General features: G+C 33.0%; 4 protein-coding genes, 2 long non-coding RNA genes and 1 pseudogene across 7 annotated transcripts; 5 read left to right on the top strand and 2 right to left on the bottom strand.

Annotated features, from left to right (window-relative positions):
* The first annotated feature begins 462 nt into the window (after positions 1 to 462).
* Positions 463 to 3,684, top strand: LOC108453164 (rop guanine nucleotide exchange factor 5-like). Its single transcript, XM_017751111.2, has 7 exons — positions 463 to 1,003; positions 1,150 to 1,266; positions 1,375 to 1,529; positions 1,983 to 2,057; positions 2,142 to 2,432; positions 2,511 to 2,867; positions 2,947 to 3,684. The coding sequence occupies exons 1-7, from the start codon at positions 727 to 729 to the stop codon at positions 3,508 to 3,510; spliced, it is 1,836 nt and encodes a 611-aa protein (XP_017606600.1). The 5' UTR covers positions 463 to 726; the 3' UTR covers positions 3,511 to 3,684.
* A 1,467-nt stretch (positions 3,685 to 5,151) lies between these two features.
* Positions 5,152 to 5,930, top strand: LOC108453165 (uncharacterized). Its single transcript, XM_017751112.2, has one exon. It carries the CDS (start codon positions 5,152 to 5,154, stop codon positions 5,689 to 5,691), a length of 540 nt encoding a protein of 179 aa, XP_017606601.1. The 3' UTR covers positions 5,692 to 5,930.
* A 144-nt stretch (positions 5,931 to 6,074) lies between these two features.
* On the top strand, positions 6,075 to 7,688 carry LOC108453167 (uncharacterized). Its single transcript, XM_017751113.2, has 2 exons — positions 6,075 to 7,350; positions 7,459 to 7,688. The coding sequence occupies exons 1-2, from the start codon at positions 6,999 to 7,001 to the stop codon at positions 7,473 to 7,475; spliced, it is 369 nt and encodes a 122-aa protein (XP_017606602.1). The 5' UTR covers positions 6,075 to 6,998; the 3' UTR covers positions 7,476 to 7,688.
* A 4,424-nt stretch (positions 7,689 to 12,112) lies between these two features.
* On the top strand, positions 12,113 to 12,589 carry LOC108452735 (uncharacterized). The gene is made up of 2 exons (XM_017750532.2): positions 12,113 to 12,464; positions 12,573 to 12,589. Exons 1-2 carry the CDS (start codon positions 12,113 to 12,115, stop codon positions 12,587 to 12,589), a joined length of 369 nt encoding a protein of 122 aa, XP_017606021.1.
* Positions 12,590 to 12,813: 224 nt separating this feature from the next.
* On the bottom strand, positions 12,814 to 16,310 carry LOC108451597 (7-deoxyloganetic acid glucosyltransferase-like; annotated as a pseudogene).
* Positions 16,311 to 16,581: 271 nt separating this feature from the next.
* On the bottom strand, positions 16,582 to 18,553 carry LOC108452802 (uncharacterized). 2 transcript variants are annotated; one of them, XR_001866446.2, is made up of 3 exons: positions 18,267 to 18,527; positions 17,905 to 18,188; positions 16,582 to 17,815 (listed from the first exon to the last, which is right to left on the bottom strand). It is a non-coding gene; the product is annotated as an uncharacterized LOC108452802 (long non-coding RNA). The 2 variants fall into 2 exon arrangements; XR_008271794.1 differs by lacking the exon at positions 16,582 to 17,815 and having other exon boundaries at positions 17,835 to 18,188; positions 18,267 to 18,553.
* A 6,696-nt stretch (positions 18,554 to 25,249) lies between these two features.
* Positions 25,250 to 25,972, top strand: LOC128282622 (uncharacterized). The gene is made up of 2 exons (XR_008272961.1): positions 25,250 to 25,399; positions 25,638 to 25,972. It is a non-coding gene; the product is annotated as an uncharacterized LOC128282622 (long non-coding RNA).
* Positions 25,973 to 26,413: the final 441 nt, after the last annotated feature.

Here is a 26,413-nt window from a genome sequence, read left to right as displayed (position 1 = left end):
TTCTTCTACTCGTCAATTGGTACTGATCTACTATATTGATTATTGAATCATTGCTTGGAGCTTGTTGGTAAAACTTTTTCAAAAAAACTTAATAGACTAATGATTTAAATAAGAACTTTTGAATAATTCAGTGATTTAAATGAAAAATTTCGAATAGTTCAGTCGTCAAAATAAAAATTTAACCATAGTTTAGGGACTGACGGCGTGGTTTACCCTCTCACAAAACAACCGTAATAAAACCAGGGAGGGTAAAACCGTAAGTTCACATGGATTGACACATCCATCAGCTTGCTGACGAAACGACAGCGTGCTAACACTGACCCACTTCTTCTGTTATCAATTATTCTCAACGTATTCTCTACTCACAAAACTGAAAACGAAAGCTTTTTAAATTAATTTTTTTAAAAAATCACTTTTTTTTTTCAGATTAAAAATTGCTCCTTTAATCCTAAATGAGAGAAAGACAAATCCAACAAAACAAACGGATCCAAAAAAAAAAAAAAACCCAATTTTTATTTTGTTTTTTCAAAAAAAATTTCAAAGAGAGACGTTACCCCCATGGCACGTGCCAATCTTTCTATCTTTCTGACATTTCAAAAATCAAATCTTTTAACTCTCTCATCCCCCCTCTTATTATCTGTTGGTACCTCAAAGATTTAGTCTTTGCATTCAAGGGGGGAAAAAACCTTAAAAAAAAAGGGTTGCTATTAGTTAGTTAAGCACCCAATGGAGCCGTTGTTGAAGAAGAAAGGTGATTGGTCTGAATCAGTGAGTGGTTCCAATGGTGGTGAGTCTAAAGAGAGTAGTAGAAATAGTAACAGTAGTTCAAGTGGATCAAGTTCTCATAAGGTTAGAGGTTCAGGTTCACCTCCTCTTTTGGGTTGGCCTATAAGGAGAGCTATTACCACTACTCCTTCAAAGAACTCAGATGTTTGTAATGGGGATGATGATAAAGTTGGTAATCAAGATGATAAGTTTAAAAAAATGGGTTCTAGGATAAATGGTTAGTGGTGATGCTTTTTTTGAGCTCAAAATGTTTGATCTTTTGTTTCTTAGATTGTTTTTGGGGTTTGGGGTTGGCTAATTTTGACCAAAGTTTCAACCTTTTTTGTCTGATTCCTTTTTTTTTTGTGTGTGTGAATTTTTTAGAGATGGATATGATGAAGGAGAGATTTGCAAAGTTGTTGCTTGGTGAAGATATGTCAGGTTCTGGAAAAGGAGTTTGCACAGCTTTGGCTATTTCAAATGCCATTACCAATCTCTGTGGTATATATTTTCTGATTTTTGAGCCTTTTTTTTTTTGTTTCGTTTTAATTAATTTTGTTTATCTGTGATTTGTTAACTTAAATTTGAAAAAAAAAAAACTTGTTTTAGCTACTATTTTTGGGCAATTATGGAGATTGGAGCCTATATCTGAAGAGAAAAAATCCATGTGGAAAAGAGAGATGGAATGGCTTGTTTGTGTTAGTGACCATATTGTTGAGTTTATACCATCTTGGCAAAATTTTCCAGATGGAAGCAAGCTTGAGGTAATTTTGTTATTTTTTAATCTTTTTTTTTTGGTCCATTAAAAGGTTATAAAAAAAATGAAGAAATAGTTCAGAATCATGTGAAAATTTTCTGTTTGTTTGCTGAGAAAGTATGGGAAAATAAAAACATCTTTTGATCTTTTGGAATTTTCATTGTCGTTGAATGGTGTTAAATTGGCCTGTTTTTGCTGTTTTTAGCTATGACAACTCAACAATAAGAAAGACAAATTTGAAGTTTCTTCCATTAAAAGAAAAAAAGAAGAAACATTTCAGAATCATGTGAAATTTTTGAATTTTGCTTTCTCAATCTGTATAATCCTGTTTGTTTCCTGAGAAAGCATGGGGAGATAAAACATCTTTTAATCTTTTGGAATTTTTTCACTGTTGTAGTTGAATGATGGTAAATTGGGTTGTTTCTTGGATTTTAACTGTTTGTCATGTGATTTTTCATAGGTGATGACTTGCAGGCCTCGATCGGATATTTTCATCAATCTTGCCGCGCTTCGTAAACTCGATAACATGCTTGTCGTAAGAACTAACAGCGGTTGAATTTATGTTTAATGGTTGTTGTAATATTGGGGGGGTAACATGTTCATGTTTTTGCTGGTGCAGGATATCTTAGATAGTTTTACCAACACTGAGTTCTGGTATGTTGATCAAGGGATTATAGCCCCCGATGCTGATGGCTCGGCTTCGTTCCGACAAACGTTGCAACGCCAGGAGGAGAAGTGGTGGTTACCCGTGCCCCGTGTACCTGCAGGTGGTCTCAGTGATGATTCGAGAAAGCAATTAAATCACACCCGGGAGTGCACAAATCAAATACTGAAAGCTGCAATGGCCATCAACAGCATTTCGTTAACGGAAATGGAAGTTCCGGATTCATACTTGGATACTCTTCCAAAGGTATGTATGTTCATGAATTGCGTCTAACGAACAATGCCGAAAGGTTTGTATTTGATCTCTCTTGAAATGTTGTTGCAGAATGGAAGAGCTTGTTTAGGTGACCTAATTTATAGGTATATTACATCGGATCAATTCTCGGCCGAATGTCTGCTTGATTTCCTGGATTTATCCTCTGAACATGTTGCTCTCGAGATTGCAAACCGTGTAGAAGCTGCAATATATGTATGGCGTCGAAGATCTCATTCGAAGCCTCCTATTAACCCAAACCGATCCACTGCAAAATCATCATGGGAAATGGTGAAGGACCTTATGGTTGATGGAGATAAGAGAGAATTTCTAGCAGAAAGAGCTGAAACTCTCTTGCTTTGCTTGAAGCAACGATTCCCGGGTTTGACTCAAACTACATTAGATACCAGCAAAATCCAATGCAACAAGGTTTGGAATTTCGAACCCGAAAACTACTTCATATCCCCTCTAAATGTTTTTATTCATACCTTATTTTTCAAACTTTCAGGATGTTGGAAAGTCCATTCTTGAAAGCTATTCAAGAGTTTTGGAAAGCCTTGCATACAACATCGTTGCACGTATTGACGATTTGCTATATGTAGACGACTTAACAAAGCATTCTGACAAGTTATCATCAGTTCCTACGGTTAATGTAATCGCACACAAAAAGGTTTCCATCCCGTATACTGTACCAGTCTTGAACAGCAGCACTCCCTACAAAACATCGATCTCTACACCGAACTTTTCACCCGCACCGCTAATCAGCCCCGCAAAGGGAGAAAGATCTCCTTTTCTCAAGGAGAACAACCACAACAGCAACAACAACATCATTAAGCCGCATCGCCGAGGCTTTGGAGTGAAGAGGGTCTTGACTAATTATCTCGGGGTTGATACGAAAGCAAAGATATGTGGTAATCCAACTACAGATAGTACATCAATCCTCAAGAACTCCAACAGTACAGAGAACACGGGGAATCAAAAGGGTCATCAAATCATATCGAAACATTCATCGGCGGCGAACCAGAACAGGACCAAAACACGACAAAATCCTCCACGATATACGGTCACTTGAGAGAAAAAATTTCTCAAATAGATTAGTAAAAGACAGAAAACTTCTCTGGTCGTAGTAAAATAGTGTTGTGTATGAGTTAAATTTCCATATTTTTTATTGGTTGTGTTATTCTTTCTTGTAGTAAATTTGAAGCAGCTATTATTATATGATTAAAACAGCCTATTTTTTATCGTAGCTGTTGACTAAAGTAGTCAGTACCATACCGATGATTTGTACCATTTGTGTTTCGATTTTGATCCAATTTCGTCCTACCTTAAAACCAATATGTATATGGTCCCAAGTTGCCATCTACTTGGATGTTGTGTGGAATGTAATTGAGCCATGAGAGATAGCTTGCCCCGAATATCTGTCTGACAAGTGAGAGTTTGGATAAAAATATTGACCTGAAAAAATAAGTTTAGGTAAAAATTGAGGCTCGTTTTCTAAACAAGCCAAGACTTGAGTAAGCTTTTTTGGCCTAATGCTATTTCGTTATTATATTATTATTATTTTTTTGTTATCATTTGGATATTGTTTTATTTTAGAGGTATTTGATTGTTAAGTTGCACCTATTTATTTTAGTCTTATTTTAATGTTTTTGTTTTATGTATTTGATGTATTATATTTTTTAAATTTATTTTTATATAAAAAGAATAATATACAAAAAAAATATGAACGGGTTGAGCCGAGCTTGGATAAAATATTAAGTTTATTTTTTGGATAGAGACTAAAATTTTATTTAGATTTGAATATGGGTCGGACCACCCGCTCAAGCCCGAAGGCTAAATTGATAAGTGGGAGTGTTTGAGCAAAAATATAAACCAAAAAATAGTTTTGAATAAAAAAGATCTGTTTTCTAAATGGGCTAGGCCTTTGTAAGATTTTTTTTAGCCTAAGACCATCCAAAATTGCCTAAATTTTTTTTTCACTACTGTTTACTGTTGTTTTGTTGCCATTTTGATGTTGTTTTATTGTCATTTTAATATTATATTACTACTATTTTATTGTTATTATTTAGATATTGTATAAATATTATTTTATTATTAATTTTACTACTATTTTAGAAGATTTGCTTGTTAAGTTGTAATTATCTTTATTATTATTTAAGTATATAAAATTTTTAAATATATTTTCAATTTATTGAGAGATTTTATTTTAATATTTTTAGTGTATTTGATGAATTATATTTTTAAATTTATTTTATATAAAATAATATAAAAATAATATAAACAAATTAAACTAAACTCAATTTAATATTCTTTCATCTAAATTAAATTTAAATAAAATTATAAATTTGTTTTTCAAACCAAACTTAACTTTTAACCTAAAAAATTAAACCTATAATTTTACCTAAACCCAACGTGCTACTTCTATCAAGGATTTTCCAAATGATTTAAAAAATGATAACATGGAGTGGTTGTAGTATAGTGGTGAGTATTCCCGCCTGTAACGCGGGCAACCCGGAAACGGCGGCGTTTTTATTTTTGCTTAAACAAACGGAAGATTTTCGTCCTCTTTACGCAACTCTTTCCTTTCCTCTTTTCTACACATTTTCCGGGAAAATAAAAAACGCCATAAAAGTTTCAACATAATAGAAAAACAAGACAAAGATCTGCTCAATCTAATCTCCTTTTTTTAAAACCTCCCCTCTGTCCTAAAACAATGACAACCAGCATCCACGTCACTGCTTTAGACAGCGTCGTGAACGTAAACTCCCTTTTCACACTCGCCGTTTTCATCGGTTTAGCTTGGAACCCATACGATCCCAGCAACACGCTCGTAGACCCAAACAGCCGATGTGCCCCAACATCAAAAATCGCGGAGGATTTGATTAAATTCCATGTCTACTCCTTCAGTTCTTTCCTTTTCTCCAGCCTCGTAGCTTTAGCTATCAAGCAAGCAATCAAGCTTTCCAAATCCCATACTTTTAACATCCATGTTACTTTCCGTGGATCCGAGTTTTTGGAACATGTTGATGTTAATAAGACTTTGCTTCGGGTCGGTATGGTGGTTTCGGGTGCTGGGTCTGTTGCGGGTTGTGTTTTTTTGATGTTGGCTTTGGTTAATGTTGTTCAGATCAAGGTTGGAACTTTAGCTTGTGGGAGTGGACATGCTTTTGCGGCGGTTGTTCCTTTGGTTATTTTGGTTCCTCTTGCCCTTTTGATCTATGTTTGTGTTGGACTTTATGCTTTTACTCGTTAAGTATTGGAAACTTTGAGAATGTATGTTACTTTTGGGATGTATTTTAATGAATTAAAGAGGAAAAAATCTGTGAATGTTGCTTTAATTTGTTCTTAATTTGCAGTGTTTTTTGGGTATATTTTGCTGTTTGATCTGTTAGTTTCTTTTTTTTGTATGATTTAGATGGAATTATATAGTGCGGTGAAGTGAAAAACAAAAAAAGATGGGACCTTTGAGAATGTTGCTTGAATTGTTCTTAATTTGCTGCGTTTTTTTTAGGGTATGTTTTTCTGTATGATCTATCTAAACTATAAAGGTATAAAGATTGAAACTTTGGGGATATTTTTTTTTTTTATAAGGAGAAAGGGGTTGTGCAAAGATTAAACCCGGGATTGGTGTCAACTGAAGATTTGTTTCAAGTCCTTTGTTCTCCCGTGGTTTAGTTGACAACTTTGAGGATATGGCTTATGATATAGGATAAACATACACTTTCTAGGTTTGATTATATTTGGAACTCTAACTTGTAGATGATTTAATAGTTGTGTCCTTTTAGTATGAGTAAGGAGAATTCGTGGCGAAAATGGGAGGTTTATGGTCGTGAAAGATGTGAAACCAGCATGTTTGTTAAACTTTTTAGCTTTTAGTTTGAGAAAATCTGTTCTGGCTTGAAAGAATTGGTCAAGTAGGGGAGATATTAGCTTCAGGTTTCGGAATGGTGAGTCATTTTGGTGAATTGCTGGAGTTTGTTTTTGAATTGACAGATGAAGTAAGGTAGATACGAAAACCGCATGAAGAAAGATCTGAATTTCAACCAAATCCTCAAGTTTCGAGCTGAATGCCCACAGAAATAAAGTAAACAACGCAACTCAATACAAAAAGAAAACGAAAACAAGATACGTATTAGCTCTGAAAGGTAGAGTAGAAGTGGGCACATGTAGGCAATTGATAGACTAGGTTTTTATAAGCTAATGCTGGTCGGTTTATTCGATTGTTTCCTGCACTATAATTCTATTGCTTTATTGACTTTAGCTTTGGCTGTATGATTCTAGTTTGTATGGATGCTTAAACCGTGGATTGGTTTCTTAGGGTTGTTAGAGAAAGAGCACACAGAGAAACAAGGTGGAATATATGACTTAATGGTCAGTTCTCCTGAAATCAATGTTCTTGAATAGTTGAGCAAAGACGTTTTCTCTAGTTCCATGTCCATTGTAATTGCTGGAATTCATCTTTATTCAGCTATTTGATTCAGTATAAATTGTTGAGAAGTGTTTTTGTTAGAGTTCAAGTTGTTGTAAAGTGTCCCTTATATTTTTGATTGCATTGAAGAGATGGAAACTCCAGTGAAGTACATGTGCATTCTCGTGTTTGTTGTGAGTATGACCATTGCAGGGTTCAATGGAGTGGATGGAACTAGTAATTATTATGGTCCCTGTGGGAAACATGACATCGAGAAGGAGGCTCAGAAGCTGGCTCCATGTACATACGCAGCGAAATATTTCAGAGCTCCTGTTTCCGAGCGTTGCTGCACGATAATGGAGAAAAAGCTCAACAATCCAAGCTGCCTTTGCGCAATTTTGCAATCTCGTACGGTATACAATGCCGGAGTGAGGCCAGAAGTTGCTGTCACCATTCCAAAACGCTGCAACATTGCTGTTCGTCCTGTTGGTCACAAGTGTGGAGGTACATTTTGCATGATATTCATTGCTGCAGTTTTCATTATTTTACTTTTGACATATAATGCTGGTTAGTGTTATTCTGATGAAGCTATTGTTTGTTTATTTGTTGCAGCTTTCCCATTTGTTTAAGACTGACTCACATAGTTCATCTTCCTGCACTACACTACTCAATTTTAGCAGTAAAAGTATGCCGGGTTTTGTCAAAGTTGCTAGTCGATATAGTCGATAAGCTTCACTATGAAACCCTAAATAAAATTGTTATTGTATCTTTCAATTATAAGTGAAAGTGTAGTTGTTTCTTTGAATAATAATAAATGAAAGGTTAGGTATCTTTGCAGACCACTTGCTTCCTGTTTCTTAATCACCATTTTTTTGAAAAACTGTTGTTCTTGTGGGAATATGTTTGACATGGATATATTCAAAAATTTTCGAAGTTCTTTTTATATTTTTTAAATGGGTTTTCGAGCTATATCTCGATATCCAACAAGGACACTTAAAGAAAAATAAAGAGTTCTAGCATTGAAGATAATATGTGTTGGAACACCGGTGCCTCCAAGGCGCAGCGAAAAATTAAAAAAAATAAAAATTCCGGCGATCCAAACTAAGAATCCATGTGTAAGGAACGAATCGGGGTGATAAAAAGGTTTCGAAATTATTGAAACTTCAATCTGAATAGACAGCGACGCCTAGGCAACAGGAATGCTGAACCACTATCGAACCAAGTCGCAACCTTTTCCGATGTCGGCTTCTACGTAGTTCACCCGGTTGACAATGAACGGTAGAAATCCCAGAAAACTATTTTCAGAGAGTATTTTACTAAACGGCTGCTAGACCACTTTGCATATTTTCGGACTAGTTTTTATATATTCTTTTTAGGGTTTTTACCCTTGCTATATATAACTCCTCTTAATTGGTATATATTTATAACAATTTTAATTCATTAAAATTAATCTGAACATAATAATTATCATTCAAATAAATATAATAATGTTTAACCAAAAATTATAATTACATTAATTATAATAAAGATTTGATAAACTATATTTATTTAAACTTATATCTGAACTAAATTCATATATCAATAAAATTATGTTATGATTATGTGTACAACATCCTTGTACATATAGTATGTTCAACAATTTGATTGCTCAATTAAATTAATTCTATAATTAATTTAATTCATGTGACAACCAAGCAATATACCAACTATGTTTTACCTCGTTCATTTCAACCATAAGGTGTGACCCTATAGGTTCTTGTAACGTTAGCAGTAATATTAGAACGATTCTAATGTTACAAACAATGAGTGGCATCTAGCAATGCATCAATGCTACCTAAGTTACAAGAAGTCATGATTCGACATAACCTTTTGTGATTAACCTTTCATGCATTAATCCTTAAGTCCTATATCTTTGAAATGGACACAAGTCATGGAATAGTCACACTTGCATAGTCCATCCCATGTTTCTTTATAACTTGAGTAGACTATGATACACAAATAAGTATGACATCTCATATCAACTTATTTGAGCATGGCCATGTATTTCTAGCCTCACTCAATCAAGTGACCTGAGATATTACTCCCATTATGTAGGAGGGACTTATCCTATATTGATCAACTATATCCCTCAACATAGATTGTGGTATATCCAACATCAGTCTTTATAGAATAATCAGTTACGGTGTTTGTTTGACTGTATCAAAATATACAACTCACGATGTTGGGATAAAGATGATCTCAAGTATGAGAATCATATACATATTAATCACTATGAGTAATGTTGTGACAATTACATAATAATCCAAAAAACATACTCATAGCGGGTCAGTCTAATATGTTGTTCTCTAACACACATATTCATGCATTGATTCTGACACTCCATATCAATGACAACTCTTTATCATCAATCAACTACATGTTAGTCTTAATGCATTATTATTGTCCTAGCCAACACTAATACTTGACCAAGTATCTTTTAAGAATAATCATATTATTCTCAGGACATTATTATAAAACAGTTTATTTATGCACACAGAAAAGAAATTGAAATAATAATGGCAACGCCTTATATTAATAAACATGATAAACCAAGTATGTTATTACAACCATCTCGTGATTGATCTTTGGGCATACTTTTACAATATGTTTATGGGGTTTTCAATTAAATGATTGAACTTACTACAAGATGATCCACTGGCACTAACAGATCGATTGGTTACCTTAGCCATTTCAGATGCTGATATCGCAAACTCCTCCTTTCGATCCACCATCACGTCATTCACCATTTTCTCCACTGTTTTCCTATGGCAAACATCCTTCATATCCAACCCGATTTTCCACAACGCCCTCACAACCCTACTATTCACTTGTTGATCAGCAAAGTAAAGCCAACAAATCATCGGCACCACGACAATGATGCTTTCCAAAATCGAGTTCCATCCACTATGTGTCAAGAATCAGCCGATGGCTAAGTGGTTCAACACCGCCTCTTGCGGTGCCCAATCAACTATGTAGCCTCTATCCTTACTCTTCTTTGAAAGCTCTTTTACAACATCCTCTCCTTCACCAACTTTTCTAATCACGGAATCTGGCCTCACAACAAACAGGAAATTCGTTTTACCGTTAAGAAGTCCATACCAAAGCTCTACGAGCTGATTGCTTGATGTGCTCGTGATGCTACCTAAACTTGCATAAATAACGGATCGATTCTGTTGCTCATCGAGCCAAGCAATGCAACTTTTATCCTCTTCCCAACGGGTATTCGGAAACTGACCAAACGATTCTCCATGTTTTGCCTTGAGTCTAGTGTTTAATTGAGCATGCAAAGGTCCAATGTGTAGACGTTAGGGCATTTGGTGCGTATTTGAGATAGTATAGGCCCATCGAGCTCTTCGGGGGTGTTAAATATCAAGGCATTGGCTTGAGTGATCTTATGTATTTGTTTTATGATAAGTTGAATGATTGGTTCATTAATGTCAATTGTCCGACAAAAACTAGGAAGATCTCCACATCGAAGATAAGTTTCCATGCCTGGCACTGTTATCAACCGGCAATAATATAATAATTAGATTCGACTTAAATGACAATTTATAGTTCTCTTATGAAATTATATATACTATCACCTCGTATTATTTTATATATTTGAATAAAACACTATCTAATTACAATTTTAAAAGCTTAATTTAGGAAACCAACCAATTTTCTCAATTCTGATCTAAACTTGAAATCCGATTTAATTATCCCAATTTCAAATTTGATTCATTTCCATATGATCATAAAAAGTCAATAACTCAAACTCATTCAACATATTCAAACTCATTCTCTATTATAGACATATGACAAGAAATTGTTTTTACCAATTTAACAATTTAGTCGTTAATTAAAAGTTGGGTTTCGATTATTGATTACTAATAATAGAGTTGAAACTTGAAACTCATTCTAATTGTAGACAAGGGCAGAGCAAAAAAAGAAAAAAAATCATGGGAATAAATTTTGAAAAATTCAAAGTATGCAAAAAAATCATATAAAATAATGCATAACATTTATACTCGATAAAACCAATCTATAATATAAACTAAACTATATTAACATTTTGACAAATAAATAATTTAAGTCATAAACATAGAATAGTTTTCATGTAGTGAATGTATAAGTAATTTTTTTGACAAAAAAATCATTTAAATACTTTTTAAGTACATACAATATATTAAACACAAAATTCATAATAATATCATCAGCAACAAAAAATAGACAGACTTACTCTCCAAAGTCGAAATACATTCACTATGGGTCAAGAACCCACCAATAGCCGAATGGGCCAAAACCTCCTGCTGTGGAGCCCAACCCACTATGTACCCTCTTTTTTTTTTTTTTGTTCCCATCCACGAGCTCTGCCGGTACATCGTCGTGTCCCCTGTCGTTTTCCGGCACAATTTCGGGCCTCAAAACCCACAAAAACCTCTTCCTACTATTAACAAGCCCAAACCAAAATCCATGAGTTGCTCCCTTGACAAAACTGCAATGCTACTAAAACTTATATGAATCATAGATCCCTCTGATTGCTTGTCAAGCCATGTGAGGCAACTTAGTATGAGTAAGGAGAAATCGTGGCGAAAATGGGAGGTTTATTGTCGTGATAGATGTGAAACGAGCATGTTTGTTAAACTTTTTAGCTTGTAGTTTGAGAAAATCTGTTTTGGTTTGAAAGAATTGGTCAAGTAGGGGAGAAATTAGCTTCAGGTTTCGGAACGGTGAGTCGTGTTTGGCGATTGCTGGAGTTTGTTTTTGAATTGACAGATGAGGTAAGGTAGATACGAAAACCGCATGAAGAAAGATCTGAATTTCTATCAAATCCTCAATTTTCAAGCTGATTGCCCACGGAAATAAAGTAAAAAACGCAACTCAAATGTAAAAAGAAAACTAAAACAAGATACGTATTAGCTCAGAAAGGTAGAGTAGAAGTGTGGCTTGGGCTACATGATTCTAGTTTGTATGGATGCTTAAACCGTGGATTGGTTTCTTAGGGTTGTTAGAGAAAGAGCACACAGAGAAACAAGGTGGAATATATGACTTAATGGTCAGTTCACTTGAAAGCAATGTTCTCGAATAGTTGAGCAAAGACGTTTTCTCTAGTTCCATGTCCATTGTAATTGTTCGAATTCATCTTTATTCAGCTATTTGATTTGGTATAAATTGTTGAGAAGTGTTTTTGTTAGAGTTCAAGTTCTTGTAAAGTGTCCCTTATATCTTTGATTGCATTGAAGAGATGGAAACTCCGGTGAAGTACATGTGCATTCTCGTGTTTGTTGTGAGTATGACTATTGCAGGGTTCAATGGAGTGTATGGAACTAGTAATTATTATGGTCCCTGTGGAAAACATGACATCGAGAAGGAGGCTCAGAAGCTGGCTCCATGTACATACGCAGCTAAATATTTCAGAGCTCCTGTTTCCGAGCGTTGCTGCACTATAATGGAGAAAAAGCTCAGCAATCCAAGCTGCCTTTGTGCTATTTTGCAATCTCGTACGGCATACAATGCAGGAGTGAGGCCAGAAGTTGCGGTCACCATTCCAAAACGCTGCAACATTGCTGTTCGTCCTGTCGGTCACAAGTGTGGAGGTACATTTTGCACAATATTCATTGCTGCAGTTTTCATTATTATACTTTTGACATAGAATGCTGGTTAGTGTTATTCTGATGAAGCTATTGTTTGTTTATTTGTTGCAGCTTTCCCGTTTGTTTAAGACCACTCCAATTGTTTATCTTCCTGCACTACACTACTCGATTTTAGCAGTGCAAGTCTGCCGGGTTTTGTCGAAGTTGCTAGTCGATATAGTCGGTAAAGCTTCACTATGGAACCCTAAATAAGTGTGTTATTGTATCTTTCAATTATAAGTGAAAGTGTAGTTGTTTCTTTGAATAATAATAAATGGAAGGACACTTAAAAGAAAAATAAAGAGTTGGAGCATCAAAGATAATATATTAATGGGGTTTTCAAGCTCATTATTCTAATATCTTCAATTAAACGATCGAAATTACTATAAGAAGATCCATCGGCACTAACAGATCGATTGGTTACCTTAGCCATTTCAGATGCTAATATCGCGAACCCCTCCTTTCGATCCACCATCACATCATTCACCATTTTCTCAACTATTTTCCTATCGCAAACATCCTTCATATCCAATCCTATTTTCCACACCGCACTCACAACCCTACTATTCACTTGTTGATCAGCAAAGTAAGGCCAACAAATCATCGGCACCCCGGCGACATGCTTTCCATAGTCGAGTTCCATCCACTATGTGTCAAGAATCTGCCTCTTGCGGTGTGGTTCAACACTGACTCTTGCGGTGCCCAATCGACAATGTAGCCTCTGGCCTTACTCTTCTTTGAAAGCTCCTTTACAACATCCTCTCCTTCACCATCTTTTCCAATCACGGAATCTTGCCTCACAATAAACAAGAAATTCGTTTTACTGTCAAGAAGTCCATACGAAAGCTCTACGAGCTGATCCATTGATGTGCTCGTGATGCTACCTAAACTTGCATAAATAACGGATCGATTCGGTTGCTTATCGAGCCAAGCAATGCAACTTCTATCCTCTTCCCAAAGGGTATTCGGAAAGTGATCAAAGGATTCTCAATGTTTTGCCTTGAGTCTAGTGTTTAATTGAGCATGCAAGGGTCCAATGGGGTAGGCTTTAGGGCATTTGGTGCGTATTTGAGATAGTATAGGCCCATCGAGCTCTTCGGTGGTGTTGAATTTCAAGGCATTGGCTTGAGTGATCTTTTGTGTTTGTTTTATGATAAGTTGAATGATTGGTTCATTAATGTCATTACTAAGTTGTTTTCACCATGCAATAAGTTGTTTTTACCAATTTAACAATTAAGTCAGTGATTAAAAGTTGAGTTTCAGGGCGATGCTAGAACAATTGTTTAAAAGGGGGCCAAATGAAAATTTAATTTTTGTAGTTTATATTTTTATAAATTTTAAAGGATTAAATCAAATTTTATAATTTTAAAGGGGTCAAAGTATAATTTTACTTTTATTAATTTAAAATTTTAAAAAATTTAAAGAAATTAAATAATAATTTTTCATTTTAGGGGCCAGGGCCCATGCTAGCCCCCTAGAATCGCCTTTGTTATTGGTGTCAAATAATAGCATTGAAACTTGAAATTCCTTCTAGTTGTAGTCAAGGGCAGAGAAAAAAAAAATCATGGGATCAAATTTTGAAAAATTAAAGGTACGCAGAAATCATATAAAATAATGCATAACATTTATACTCGATAAAACCAATGTATAATATAAACTAAACTGTTTTAACATTTTGGTAAACAAATAAATTTAAGTCTTAAATATATAATAGTTTTCATGAAGTCAATGTATAAGTAATTTTTTTTGACAAAAAAAAACTATGCAAATACTTTTAGGTACATACAATACATCAAACACAAGATTCACAATAATCTCGTTAGCAACAAATCATAGACACCCCGGTCGACATACTCTCCAAAGTCGAATTATATCTACTATGGATCAAGAATACACTAATAGCCCAATGGGCCAAGACCTCCTCTTGTGGAGCCCAACCCACTATGTACCTTTATCTTTTTTTTTTCTTTCCCTTCCACGAGCTCTGCTGGTACATCGTCGTCCCTGTCGTTTTCCAGCACAATTTCGGGCCTCAAAACCCACAAAAACCTCTTCCCACTATTAACAAGCCCAAACCAAAACTCCATGAGTTGCCCTTGACAAAACTGCAATGCTACTAAAACTTATATAAATCATAGATCCCTCTGATTGCTTGTCAAGCCATGTGAGGCAACTTCGATCTACTTCCCTAAAACTATTCGAGGACCGATCCGACAATGTCCGGTTTGTGGCGGCAAGTCTTGTCTTGAGATGCTCATGGAGAGGTCAAAAGGTGTAGATTTTGGGACATTTGGTCCGCATTTGAGATAATGTAGCTCCTTTTAGCTCTTCAAAAGTGTTTAGAATGAGTCCATTGGCCTTGAAATTTTTCTTTGTTTCTCGGGCCATAAGTTGAAGAAATGTGTCCATTAGATCACTGGCGTGGCAGAAACTAGGAAAGATTCGGAATCTAAGAAAAGTTTCTATGCTTGGAACCTTGTTATCAAGCAATCCATGTCTTGGTTTTCTAATAATTTTGGTTAAATTCCTGTTTTAGTCCCTAAACTATACTTAACTTGAGATTTAATCTATATACTTTAATAGTCTATATACTTTAATTTGGCATAATTTGACAGTTATTATTGTTACACTTTGACCCAAATCACTAACATTGGATTTAAAAAAGCTTGAAACCCCAAATTTTTTTATGTCATTTAAAATGTAAAATTACTATAATATTCCATTAATTTATCATTTAAAAAGAAAACTAATTTGTAATAGTATTAGTGATTTGGACTAAAGCATAATGTAAAAGGAAGGTCTGTCTCAGACCCCAACGAAAAATATTGTTCATGTGTTGGGATTTTGTCTCTTCTATATTTCGTAGATGTAAAAGTAAGGCCTTTAAGCCTTGGTTGGTGGTTTGAAGTTTGAACTCCTACAAGCATAATATGCATAATTAATATTTTGCACAATATTAACATTTCTCTCATGAGTTTACACGTCATATCTCCACTAATTAAGGTGCTTCTTAAATTCCGCAAACCCTTTTGGGCTCTCCATGGAATACGGGAGACAAAACCTCGACACAAGAACAATACTTTCCGTTGAGGGTCCGTGATCCCCTCCCCTCAACACATAACATCTATAATAATACGATGATCAAATTATACCAAATTAAAATTTAAGAACTAAATTCTCAAATTGAGTATAATAGAGACAGAAAACATTATTTTCACAAAATAACACACTTTTTAGCTGTTTGAATTGGAAGCTAATCTTTTTTCTATATTGAAAGAGTATGATATGACAACGACATATATACCTTTGATTGGAAGCTCTCCTGCTTGGATCATATCAGAAATTGAGAAATAGACCCAAATGCAACCAGCACTAATGGTGCAAAATAGAATAATGGGGATCCCAAGCTCATTAGCAACATCAAAGGTAAACCCTAAAGCACCATCTCCTATGATACAATCCGGAGGTGGGTTATCAATTCCAAGCTCTCAAACATATCCCCTATGGCAAGGCCTACAAGAGGATGATCTTGGGGAAGCCCATCCGGTATGGTCTCGAATTTGAACCCTGGATATTGGGTGAAATGGGAAAGAATATCGATGTGACAAACGAGACATTCGTGGTTGTACTTGGAGCTTAAGAAGGTGACCGTGAGGCTTGCAAGTGCCAAAAGCTCAGCAAGCTTGAGCATGGAGTTCACATGGCCTTGTGCTGGGAAAGGGAAGATGAGTACCTGAGGATATTGGTGCATTGCCTCCACCTTTTGAAAATATTTAGCGTTATAGTAAATATTAAAAATCAAAATATATTATTGTGTACCAGTTTAAACTATATAAATTGTATTTACTGTCCAAATATATTATTTCTCCAATTTTTGTCTAACAATGTAATCTTCGAATTATGGTTCTATTAGTGTTTTTCTTTAATCTGGAATGATGCACGGATTTTGTTTTAAACTAGAAGTTATTTAGTGTCATCATATCCGATAATTGATTTTAACAGCGTGATTAAATACATAAATCATTAATAAAAAAGCTTAATTGATTTATAGATTAATAACGAGAACTTAATTAGAAGCCAATTCAATACAAAAATTCAATTATAATTTTTTTTTCATTTTCTCTTAAGGGCTTTTTAAGCTCCGAAGCTTAAATAAAAACCACAAAAGTCAAGGACAGGCGTATTACTCAACTGAGATGCTGCAATTGTAGTCAATATAGACAATAACGAAGACACAAAGCAATTCATGGTGTTATCTATTTAAAATGCTAGCTAACACAAACTGGTACATTGTTTGAAAAGTTGAAAAATCCAGTGCCCCTGTATGGTGCAAGGAATCCCTGCATCCATCTGCAACCTATTACAACAGCACAGGGACTTCATGTACGCATAGGTACATTTATCGCCTAATACTATTACGTAATTTATCTGTCATCTAACCAAATTTTTTTTTATTTATTTAAAGGCTTTTGTTGCAAAGTAATCAAACTCTTTGGCAAGACTTGCTCAGGCCAAACTTGAAATCGAAAGGGTTGTATTGTTTGCCAAATACATAGGACAATAGTGGTAAATCTACCTATGGGAATTTTCTGACATTGGATTCTCTATTACATTGGCCGTAAAATAAATTTGAATAATTTTGAGGTGTTCTAAGGAGATGGGATGGCCTCGGCCTTCCATAACAAGTATACATCTCTCGGAGTAGTAGAACATTAGTTGTTCAACTAATGTTCTACTACTCAGGGAGATGTATATATGTTATGGAAGGTTGAGACCATCCCATCTCCTTGGAACACTTCGAAATTGTTCAAGCTTATTTTACGGCCAGTGCAATAGTGGATCCAGTGTCACAGAATTTCCATACGTAGATTTACCACGATTGTCCTATGTATTTGGCAAGCAATACAACCCTTTCGATTTCAACATTGGCCATAATATGGGTAAGTCTTGCCAAAGAGTTTGATCACTTTGCAACAAAAACTTTTAAATAAAAAACAAAATTTTGGTTAGATGACAGATAAATTGTTTAATAGTTTTAGGTGATAAATGTACCTATGCGTACTTGAAGTCCCTGTGCTGTTGTAATAGGTTGCAGATGGGTGCGGGGATTCCTTGCATCATACAGGGGCACTGGATTCTCCTGAGCATCTTGTGTTCAGATTCCGTGTATTTTAAATTTGGTTGGGATTGGGGCTCTAGAGTTCAGACTAGAGCTGCAAGCTGAAGGAGGCAATTGAAGTGCCAAGCAGCTGAGGGAGGCAATTGAAGTGCCAGCTTGTAGAAGTCTATAACCGGAGTTGCTGGCGGATGGGTTTCTGCAAATGCTACCCATAATGAAAAACGATACAATGTATTTTTATAAATTTACAAATAAAAAGAGAAGTACTCCATATATAGATATTACATGCATGGATGGTTGAGCTGAGACTGGATGATTGTGCTTTGCAAGCACCTGGTTTATGATCTCCTTTATAAGCTTGGCACACATATTTCACAAATTTTTCTAAGTCCTACAACGGTGAAATAAATATTGAAGTTACTTGTCACAAAATGTTTACTTCACAATGACACCAAGAGAGAAATGAACAAACTCGCTTGTCTGAGTGGCTGATTATTCACCACCACCCATGGTACATATTCATGAGGTGGCTTCAGATGTGCAGTCTCGTTAGCTTATTGCAGCAGAAGCTGCATTTTATTAAGTTGGAAATTCAATGTTAGAAAAAGCAGAGGAGTGTTAGTTAAACGCTAAGACATGCAACCAACCTTATAACGAAATCCAGTAGTATAGCATTTGTTGATTATCTCCTCATTCAATCTCAGCTTTTCACTGCAATTTTTCCAGTGTTTTATAGTATAGTGACAAAGTAGCCTTATCATTAACATTATCTAAAGAGAAAAGGGGGGGGGGGGGAATAAGCCAGAATATTGCAAGACCAAAATATAGAAGATCAATGGTTGAAGATAAGCCATTGTTTAAGTGGTGGCTTTTTCACAATGCTGAACCTCCATTATGCGAGGCTTCTTATAGTTGAGAATTGGGGTGATGGTTTTCTGTCACTTTCACCAAGCCATGTATAGGATCAAAATTAAAATTTGACTATTTTTATATAATTAAAAAGCAGAGGGATTGAAACTGAAAATTAACTATTATTGATAAGAATTAGGGTGATAGTTTTCTGTCACTTTCATTAAAACATGTGACAAATTTGCAAAGTTATCATCCCTAAAAAAACAATTATACACCACCTCAAAAAATGATTTACATGAAGATTGCAATGATTTACACAGTCAAAATTCTTCAATTAAATTTATTAATGTTACATTCTAAAAATTAGAAAAAAAAACTTGATAATCATGCCATAAAAATGGTATTATAATGGACTTGAATTTAACAAAAAAATTCAACGATGTTAACAATTCTTTAAATTTACGTCAGAATTTTCATTAGAATAAAATGTTTAGATTAACTAATGACATTATAAACGTCGAAGCACCAATTTATAAAAATTGAAGTATAAAGGTCAAATCTAAAATTTTAATATAATATAGGAACTAAAATTGAAATTTAACTATTTTTATATAATTAAAAAGTAGAGGGTTAAAACTGAAAATTAACCATTATTAAGAAATGGGGTGATAGTTTCCTGTCACTCTCAATAAACCATGTGACAAATTTGTAAAGTTATCATCCCTACGAAACAATTATATACCACCTTAAAAAATATTTATATTAGGATTGAAAAGACAATAAAATAAAATCCCGTGTGATGGTTTAGTTGAGGATGTTTATTGTCTCATATTTAATGCCTAAAAAGCATTTTGTTTTTTTATTAAGTTAAGAATTGACTTACTTTTTATGAAACTGACTCAAAAAGTTAAAAAATTATTAAATTGACTTAGAAATAAAATCTTATACGAGAATAAATAATTTTTATGGTGTCATGGTTCCACTAAAGCATATTGCATTCGGTTTAAATCTTGATTAAGAGTATGATAATTAATGCTTAGTGGAGAAAATGAATTAATTTATTTTTATATGTACCAACCATGATTACATCAACCAGGGGTGAAGCTAGGGGGCTGGTGTAGGCCCCGGCCCTTTCTAAAATGTAAAATTAATTTTTAGCCTTTTAAATTTTTTAAAAAATTTTAAATTAGTAAAGATAAAATTATACTTTGGCCCCCTTAAAATTATAAAATTTAAATTTCATCCGGCCTCCCTAAAAAAATTTTCTGACTTCACCCCTAACATCAACTGTTATTCTTTCACATGAAATAGTGTAGAATATCAATTTAACAAAAATGGATTTACATTCATATATGTGAGCTTACCTACCACAATGTTAATGTAAATTCCTCTATCAAAGTTTCAAAATTATAATGTAGCATTGGCTGACAGGTATTTTTATGCATAAAAATATACTCATTTTTGTTAAATTGTGATTCTCCCTATATTTGTATGTGATTCACAGCAGCAGACAGATTCTTTCGTTTGTGCTGAGTAAATTAAATTATTGAAGGTGTTCGAAGTCAAAAATTAATCAAAATGTTGCAATAATTAATGCACCAAAGAGACTATGAGTGATTCTTGCCTGATACCATGATAGAAAGAGACAAAATAGTGGGACAACCAACAAAGCCAAGACTTATCCATTTATCAAATTCAAATAGTGGAACCTTGCTATCTCGACCATCAAAATATATCCAGTTTTGTTAAATTGTGATTCACACCTGCTGGCAAAAAGATTAGCTTAACAATATTATTTCATTTGTTGAGTAAACTAAAATTACTGAAGGTGTTCGAGGTCAAATATTAACTTAAATGTTGAAATAATTAATGTAAAGGGGAGATTATGAGTGATATTGCAGATCATTTTATAGATAGAAAATGACAAAAAAAAAGTAGACAACTAACAATGTCAAGACTTCCATTTATCAAATCCTTGCTATCTTAGCTCAACCATCAAGATGTAATGTAGTAGTTTATCAAACACTGTTGAAGCGTGTAAGGGATTTAACTGGAAGCTTTGAGAGAATTTCCATCACCTAAGCTTTCGCAATTCAAATCTTGGCCTCTGCATCTTTCTCTTTTTATTTTATTTGATTTTATTTGTAATTCAGTAAGAGGAATAAATAAGCAAGCAAAATGGGAGTTGGCAGGTGTCAGCTATGGTCCAAACCTTAACCATGAAGCAAATAAGCATTAAAGGTAAGCATTTAATAGGCAAATTTGACTAAGAGGAATAAATAAGCAAGCAAAATGTGAGTTGGTAGGTGTCATCTATGGTGCAAGCCTTAAACATGAAGCAAAGAAGCATAAAAGGTAAGCATTTGATCCATTATAGTTACATGCATGTCATTTAGGAAATTTTCCTTATTTGCATGTGTATCCATGTGAATAAGGATTAAGATCAAATATAATATTTTTCTTTTGAATTTAGTCCCCAGTTGTTTAAGAATTAAGATAAAATAGTTTAAATTTAAAGAACAATATGCTCCACATTTATGCATATTCTGTATATTTGGAATTTAATTCTTAATTTTTATTTTTAAAATTTAGTCCCTTTACTTTTTAAATTTAAAAATTCAAGACGTTTAAAATTCTTCTAAATTTTTTTAAAAAAAGTATTTACTCCATAATCATTATTTATCAAAGTCTCAAAATTATAATGTAGAACTGGTTAGCTGGGATTTTCATGCATAAAAATATATCTGTTGGGATTGACCTGATTAAGCAACGAACAAGAAAAAATAGCAGAATAAATTGAGAAATTAAACACACAAATTTAACGTGAAAAAAATCTCTCTAAAGAAAATAAAAAACCACGGGTAAAGATAATTTTGTTGTTTTTAGTTACCTACAGTTAAATGGTTAATGGAAATATAACTTGACATCTTTTATTTGTATGCATATAATAGCTTCTTTTTTATCTACGATGCACATATTAATTGTATGCAATAATTAAATTATATTTAATTATTTCTTATAATTTTCATAAATTTTGTAACGTGCTATTAATAATAAACCCTCAAAACGTAAATATAAAATTTTCTAAATTGTAAAAGAGCTTATTTATAGGCTAAATTGATAGGTTAAATGATAATAAAATAATCTAAACTAATCAGTGTTTGATTAAAACAAATAAACAGAGTTTAACTAGAAAATTATTTATCAAATTTGACTGAAATAGGAGTCATACTTAACAATATCCATTTTTATTAATTTGTGATTCTGCCCTACACTTATATGTGATTCAAACTAGCAGGCTGATTCTTTCGTTTACGTAGTAAATTAAGTATTAAAGGTGTTCAAAGTCAAATATTAACTTAAATAGTGCAATGGTTAATGCAAAAGGGAGACTTATGAGTAATTGCATATCACACCATAAATAGAAAGGGACAAAACAGTAGGACAACTAATGAAGTTAATACTTTATCCATTTATTGTGGAAAACAAAACGATAAATCGAATATAAATAATATAAAAAATTGAAATATATAATTTATATTTTTCTTTTGATATCTAAAATTTATGGAAAATGTAAAGTGAAATAAATACATATATAGAAAAAAATATTTATATTACACTCAAATTATGGAATTCCTTACTAAATATGATTTGTAAATTGGGGTTAAGATACACACTCATTACTTTTATCTATTAATATAAGATCCATGTAGTATCCGTCTATTAAATGTGAAAATTGAATTTATTTATATTATATGATATATATATATATTTAAAAATTGTTTAAAAATTCTAATGTTTCATAGATATTATAATTGAAAAAGTAAAAGGATTTATGTTTTCAGAACTAGATCGGTGGTCGAACCGATCGACTATCGATTTTTAATTTGATTGGTTCAATTAATTTTACCATAAATTCAATCGATTTATAATAAAATAATAAAAATATATTATAATATTATTTAAATATATGCAATGTTTTTCAGACAAATCAATATTAATTATCAAGTCCATCATTTTTCAGTAAATCCTAATTTTAGGTTTGATATTATATTATGAATACTCTATATATATATATTGCTTTCAATTTGTCTTTTGTCATTTATTTCAAAATTAAAAGCTCTTTATGGCACTTTTCCTTCGTATTATTTTATTTTTTACTCAACTGGAAGTTAGCAAATTTAGATCAACAATGAAAAATAATTTACTTTCTTCGTATATGCCAACTTTCCCATTTAAGACTATTTTCAGAATATGATAAAAATTGTCACTCTATGGTATATATGGTACAAAATTTCATTGCAATTGTGTGTTAAATAGAGTATTGTTTAACCTGTAATTGCATTGTTTAATGTGTCAAAATTTTCATTGCAATAGTGTGTCAAAATGGTCACTAACGTTATCGATTTATAACATTCCGGTCATTGAACTGTTAATTGTGACATTTAATCATCATTTTAGACCAAAAACAAAAAAGGTTAAATTTCACATCTAGTCTCTATACTTTTTCTTTATGAATTAAAGTAGAATTAAGCTCAGATACCACATTGATAAACAAAACTTGAAGTACCAAGTTTGACTTTTTGAAAGAAGAGATACCGCATCAGAACAAACCCTAAAGTATAAGAGCTAATTTTGAAATTATCCCATAGTAACATTTAATTTATTTACGAAAAAAACATTATCTTACTATCTTATGCTTTGGGGAAAGGAGTATTGAGAAAGAAGATAGAATAGGGATTGAGAGGAGAAGTGGTAAGTTTTTGAGGAGGTTAAGGTTGCCTAACAATGTCAAAATTGATCAAATCAAGGCTACAATGGAGAATGGTACATGTGCTTTCTGCTGTTGTGCTTGTTAGGCAAAAAAGATTGCCAAAAAAGAGATGGGGTAAAATGTGATAGATTTTGAGGTGTTTAGAAAAGAGTCTTTCACATAAATAAATATTATAAATATAATATGGTATTTTCTATTTGAATCATTAATTACCGGGTGTAATTCAGAGTTTTAATGAAGTTGTTGATGTCTAAAGATTGAAGTACAATAAATAGTAGCAGTAAAAATAAATCATACATAATATTTGTCGAAACCATTTTTAATTTGGGTCGACTTTAAAAACATGGATGGAGTCGCCACCAATTCTTTTTGAGGTGTAATTGGGCCACCTTATAAAGCATTTTGGTCTACGAATGTTAAGAAAATAGGTTCGGGAGTCAATTACATACGAGGAAGGATTAGCACCCTCGTAACGTCCAAAATCGGTACCAAATTGATTAATAATGTCCTTATTGTTGAAAATTTTAAGAGATTTTAAAATATAATTCTTTTAGAAAATACTTGAACGGTTCGTTTTGGGATATTAAGGCTTATTTGTTCCAAAAGGACAAAATGTCACACCCAGCACGTTAGGATGCAACATTTTAACCCTCAAGATCCAAATAGTCCCTTAATTTTCCAAAACCTGAGACTAGAAAGATATTTAGACATTTGGATGACCGAAAAAAAACCACAACCCAGCACGTTAGGGCACGACTCTTTCGGACTTCCAAACGCGAAACATTGCCTTGTTTTATAAGACTTTTGAAAACGATCTAAAGTCAATTAAAAATGTATTTATTTAATTTATTTTTGAAAAAATGAAAAAACTAAGAACTGGCCTAAGTGAGTTTAAATTTGAGTCGTTATACCATACAAGGAAACAGGTATGCCATTGTGAAATATATAACAATAATCTAATGCAACAATATAATACGACTAAATCATAACAGGATCGGAAGATATGCATATAAAGTAAAAGGCATAATTTAAATAGAATATATACATAAAATAACATAAGAAAATATTTTGAAGACCGAGGTATACTTTGAAATGGGATTTAAAAGAAACAAATGTATGAATAAAATATAATACATATATATATATATATATATATATATATATATATATATATATAAAAGAATATGGACAACAAGCAATATGAAATCAATAATAATATATAGTGAGGAGTAATAAATAATAATAATTTAGTATAAAATAACTAATAAAAAAAATGGTGTATAAAAAACAATATGATAAGTCCATTAAAGAATATATTTGAAGGAAAAAACTTTTAGGGAAAAAATGTATATATATATAAGTTATAAGGAATAAAAAATGGTAGTAAATAGTAAAAATAATGAAGAAAGTATAATAAACTATATTTAAAATATGAGCCAAAAAAACTAAATAGTATAAAAATGCTTATTAGTAAAAAAAATAATATAACAAATAATATAATAAATATGACGAAAATTTATACATAAAATAATTAACTTTGCTAAAAAAACCTATAATAAGCATATAATATAAAATGATATAATAATGTAAAACATAACTCAAACAAATTAAATTAATAGAGAAAAATAATGAAAATAAGGCTCAAATTAATAAAGTCAGCGGTAAAATGACAAAAGAGCAAGGAAAAATAAAGGTTAAATTGCAGTGAAATAAGAGTTTCGGGGCGAACTTTAGAAAACAAAAGCCACATGGGCTAAAATGAACGTACGGGCTAAGAGGGAGGACCAGGAAAGCAAATTTCCTCATACTTCAAAGCGCAGTGTTTTGGTATAGGACGAAAATGCGATAAAATCCAAGTTTTTGGGCCAAATTGTAATTAACCAAAGTTCAAAAGGGGCCGAATTAAAAGCTAGTGTAAAGGGAGGGATCAATTGCAAAATAACCCTCACCAAAAATCAAGGCACCAAACGGTGCTACTTTATAAACTTATAAAGCAAAAACTTGCAAGAGGGTTACATCTAGCATCTTTAAATTTTAGAAAAGAAACCCCTCCCTTTTGCCTTGCTAAAGATTTAACCAAGTTTAGCACCGTATCTGAGGGTCATCGGCGCCACGCACCTCTGCTTCTATCGGCGCTTCACGGAGCAAAATCGGGTAAGCCTTCTTGTTTTGGTTTTATTCAAAATTGATTTATCAAAATATGAAAGAAGAAAAAGAAATAAAAGGGGAAGGAAAAAAAAAGTCTGGTAAAAGAATGAAAAGTAACCTCTTAAACCTTGAATCTCACTTTGATTGCTATTGCTTGTTCTTTTTGTATCCAGGGAAGACCGTCCCAAAATATATTGTTTATTTTAGGCTTTATAGCCTTGTTTTACAATTGTTTTTGCTGCAGGCAAGGCTGACGTGGGAGCCGTGGGTGCGAGGGAGTCGGGGGCACGAGGCGTGTTGGACGTGAGTATTGACGTGGTGCGCAAGATTCGACTGCTGGGAACTGCTTGCGGCTGCTACTCCTCAGGCTAGGATTTCCCATTTTTACTTTATTGGTTTTGGGCTTGTTTAGTGGGTTTGTGTTTGTATTGGGCTAGGTTTTGTTTTAGTGGTTAATTTGTTTAGGCCTAGGTTTGGGTTTGTTTAAAAATTTGGTCCTACAATATTTATTTATATTTTTGTTAGAGATAGTAAGAAAACTTGGGTTGCAAGTAATAAAATAAAGAAAATTTAGATAAAGGATACAAGGGCTTAGTTTGGATGGGCGATTGGATGCGGTATGGTGCGTTTACTTTACTTATCTCACGCTACAGTATTGCTACAGTATCTAATCTCACCGCCACCGCTATTTTTACACCACCGCCCATCCAAACTCACCCAAGAAGTCATACCCAACGGGAAAAAAAAAGTAGCAAAAATAACATTTTAAGCATTTTATGTTTTTTCATCAAAGTGTCACTTAGTATGTAACCTATTTTACTTATTTATCTTATTGTCAAAATTCTAATTTTTTTAATATTACAATTTTAAATTTCAAAATAAATTAAATAAATTGTTGAATTTTTATCCAAAGATAATATCAACCAATTCGTTATTATAATATTAAAATTAATTAATTTAATATCCTCTTAAAGTTTAAAATCTTATTTTACATTTCCATATTATCATTAACAAAATAAA

Source organism: Gossypium arboreum, chromosome 10, assembly GCF_025698485.1.
Source record: "Gossypium arboreum isolate Shixiya-1 chromosome 10, ASM2569848v2, whole genome shotgun sequence".
Classification (NCBI taxonomy): Eukaryota; Viridiplantae; Streptophyta; class Magnoliopsida; order Malvales; family Malvaceae; genus Gossypium; species Gossypium arboreum.
Note: the sequence above shows the minus strand (reverse complement) of the source record. Positions and strands in the feature narration are given on the sequence as shown.

What these genes read in the sequence shown, in the direction of transcription:
- LOC108453164 (XM_017751111.2), top strand. Translation starts at nt 727, where the DNA reads ATGGAGCCGTTGTTGAAGAAGAAAGGTGATTGGTCTGAATCAGTGAGT. An exon ending in CAGATGGAAGCAAGCTTGAG is followed by an intron (nt 1,530 to 1,982) that starts GTAATTTTGTTA and finishes GATTTTTCATAG; the next exon opens with GTGATGACTTGCAGGCCTCG. An exon ending in GCAAAATCCAATGCAACAAG is followed by an intron (nt 2,868 to 2,946) that starts GTTTGGAATTTC and finishes TCAAACTTTCAG; the next exon opens with GATGTTGGAAAGTCCATTCT.
- LOC108453165 (XM_017751112.2), top strand. Translation starts at nt 5,152, where the DNA reads ATGACAACCAGCATCCACGTCACTGCTTTAGACAGCGTCGTGAACGTA.
- LOC108453167 (XM_017751113.2), top strand. Translation starts at nt 6,999, where the DNA reads ATGGAAACTCCAGTGAAGTACATGTGCATTCTCGTGTTTGTTGTGAGT.
- LOC108452735 (XM_017750532.2), top strand. Translation starts at nt 12,113, where the DNA reads ATGGAAACTCCGGTGAAGTACATGTGCATTCTCGTGTTTGTTGTGAGT.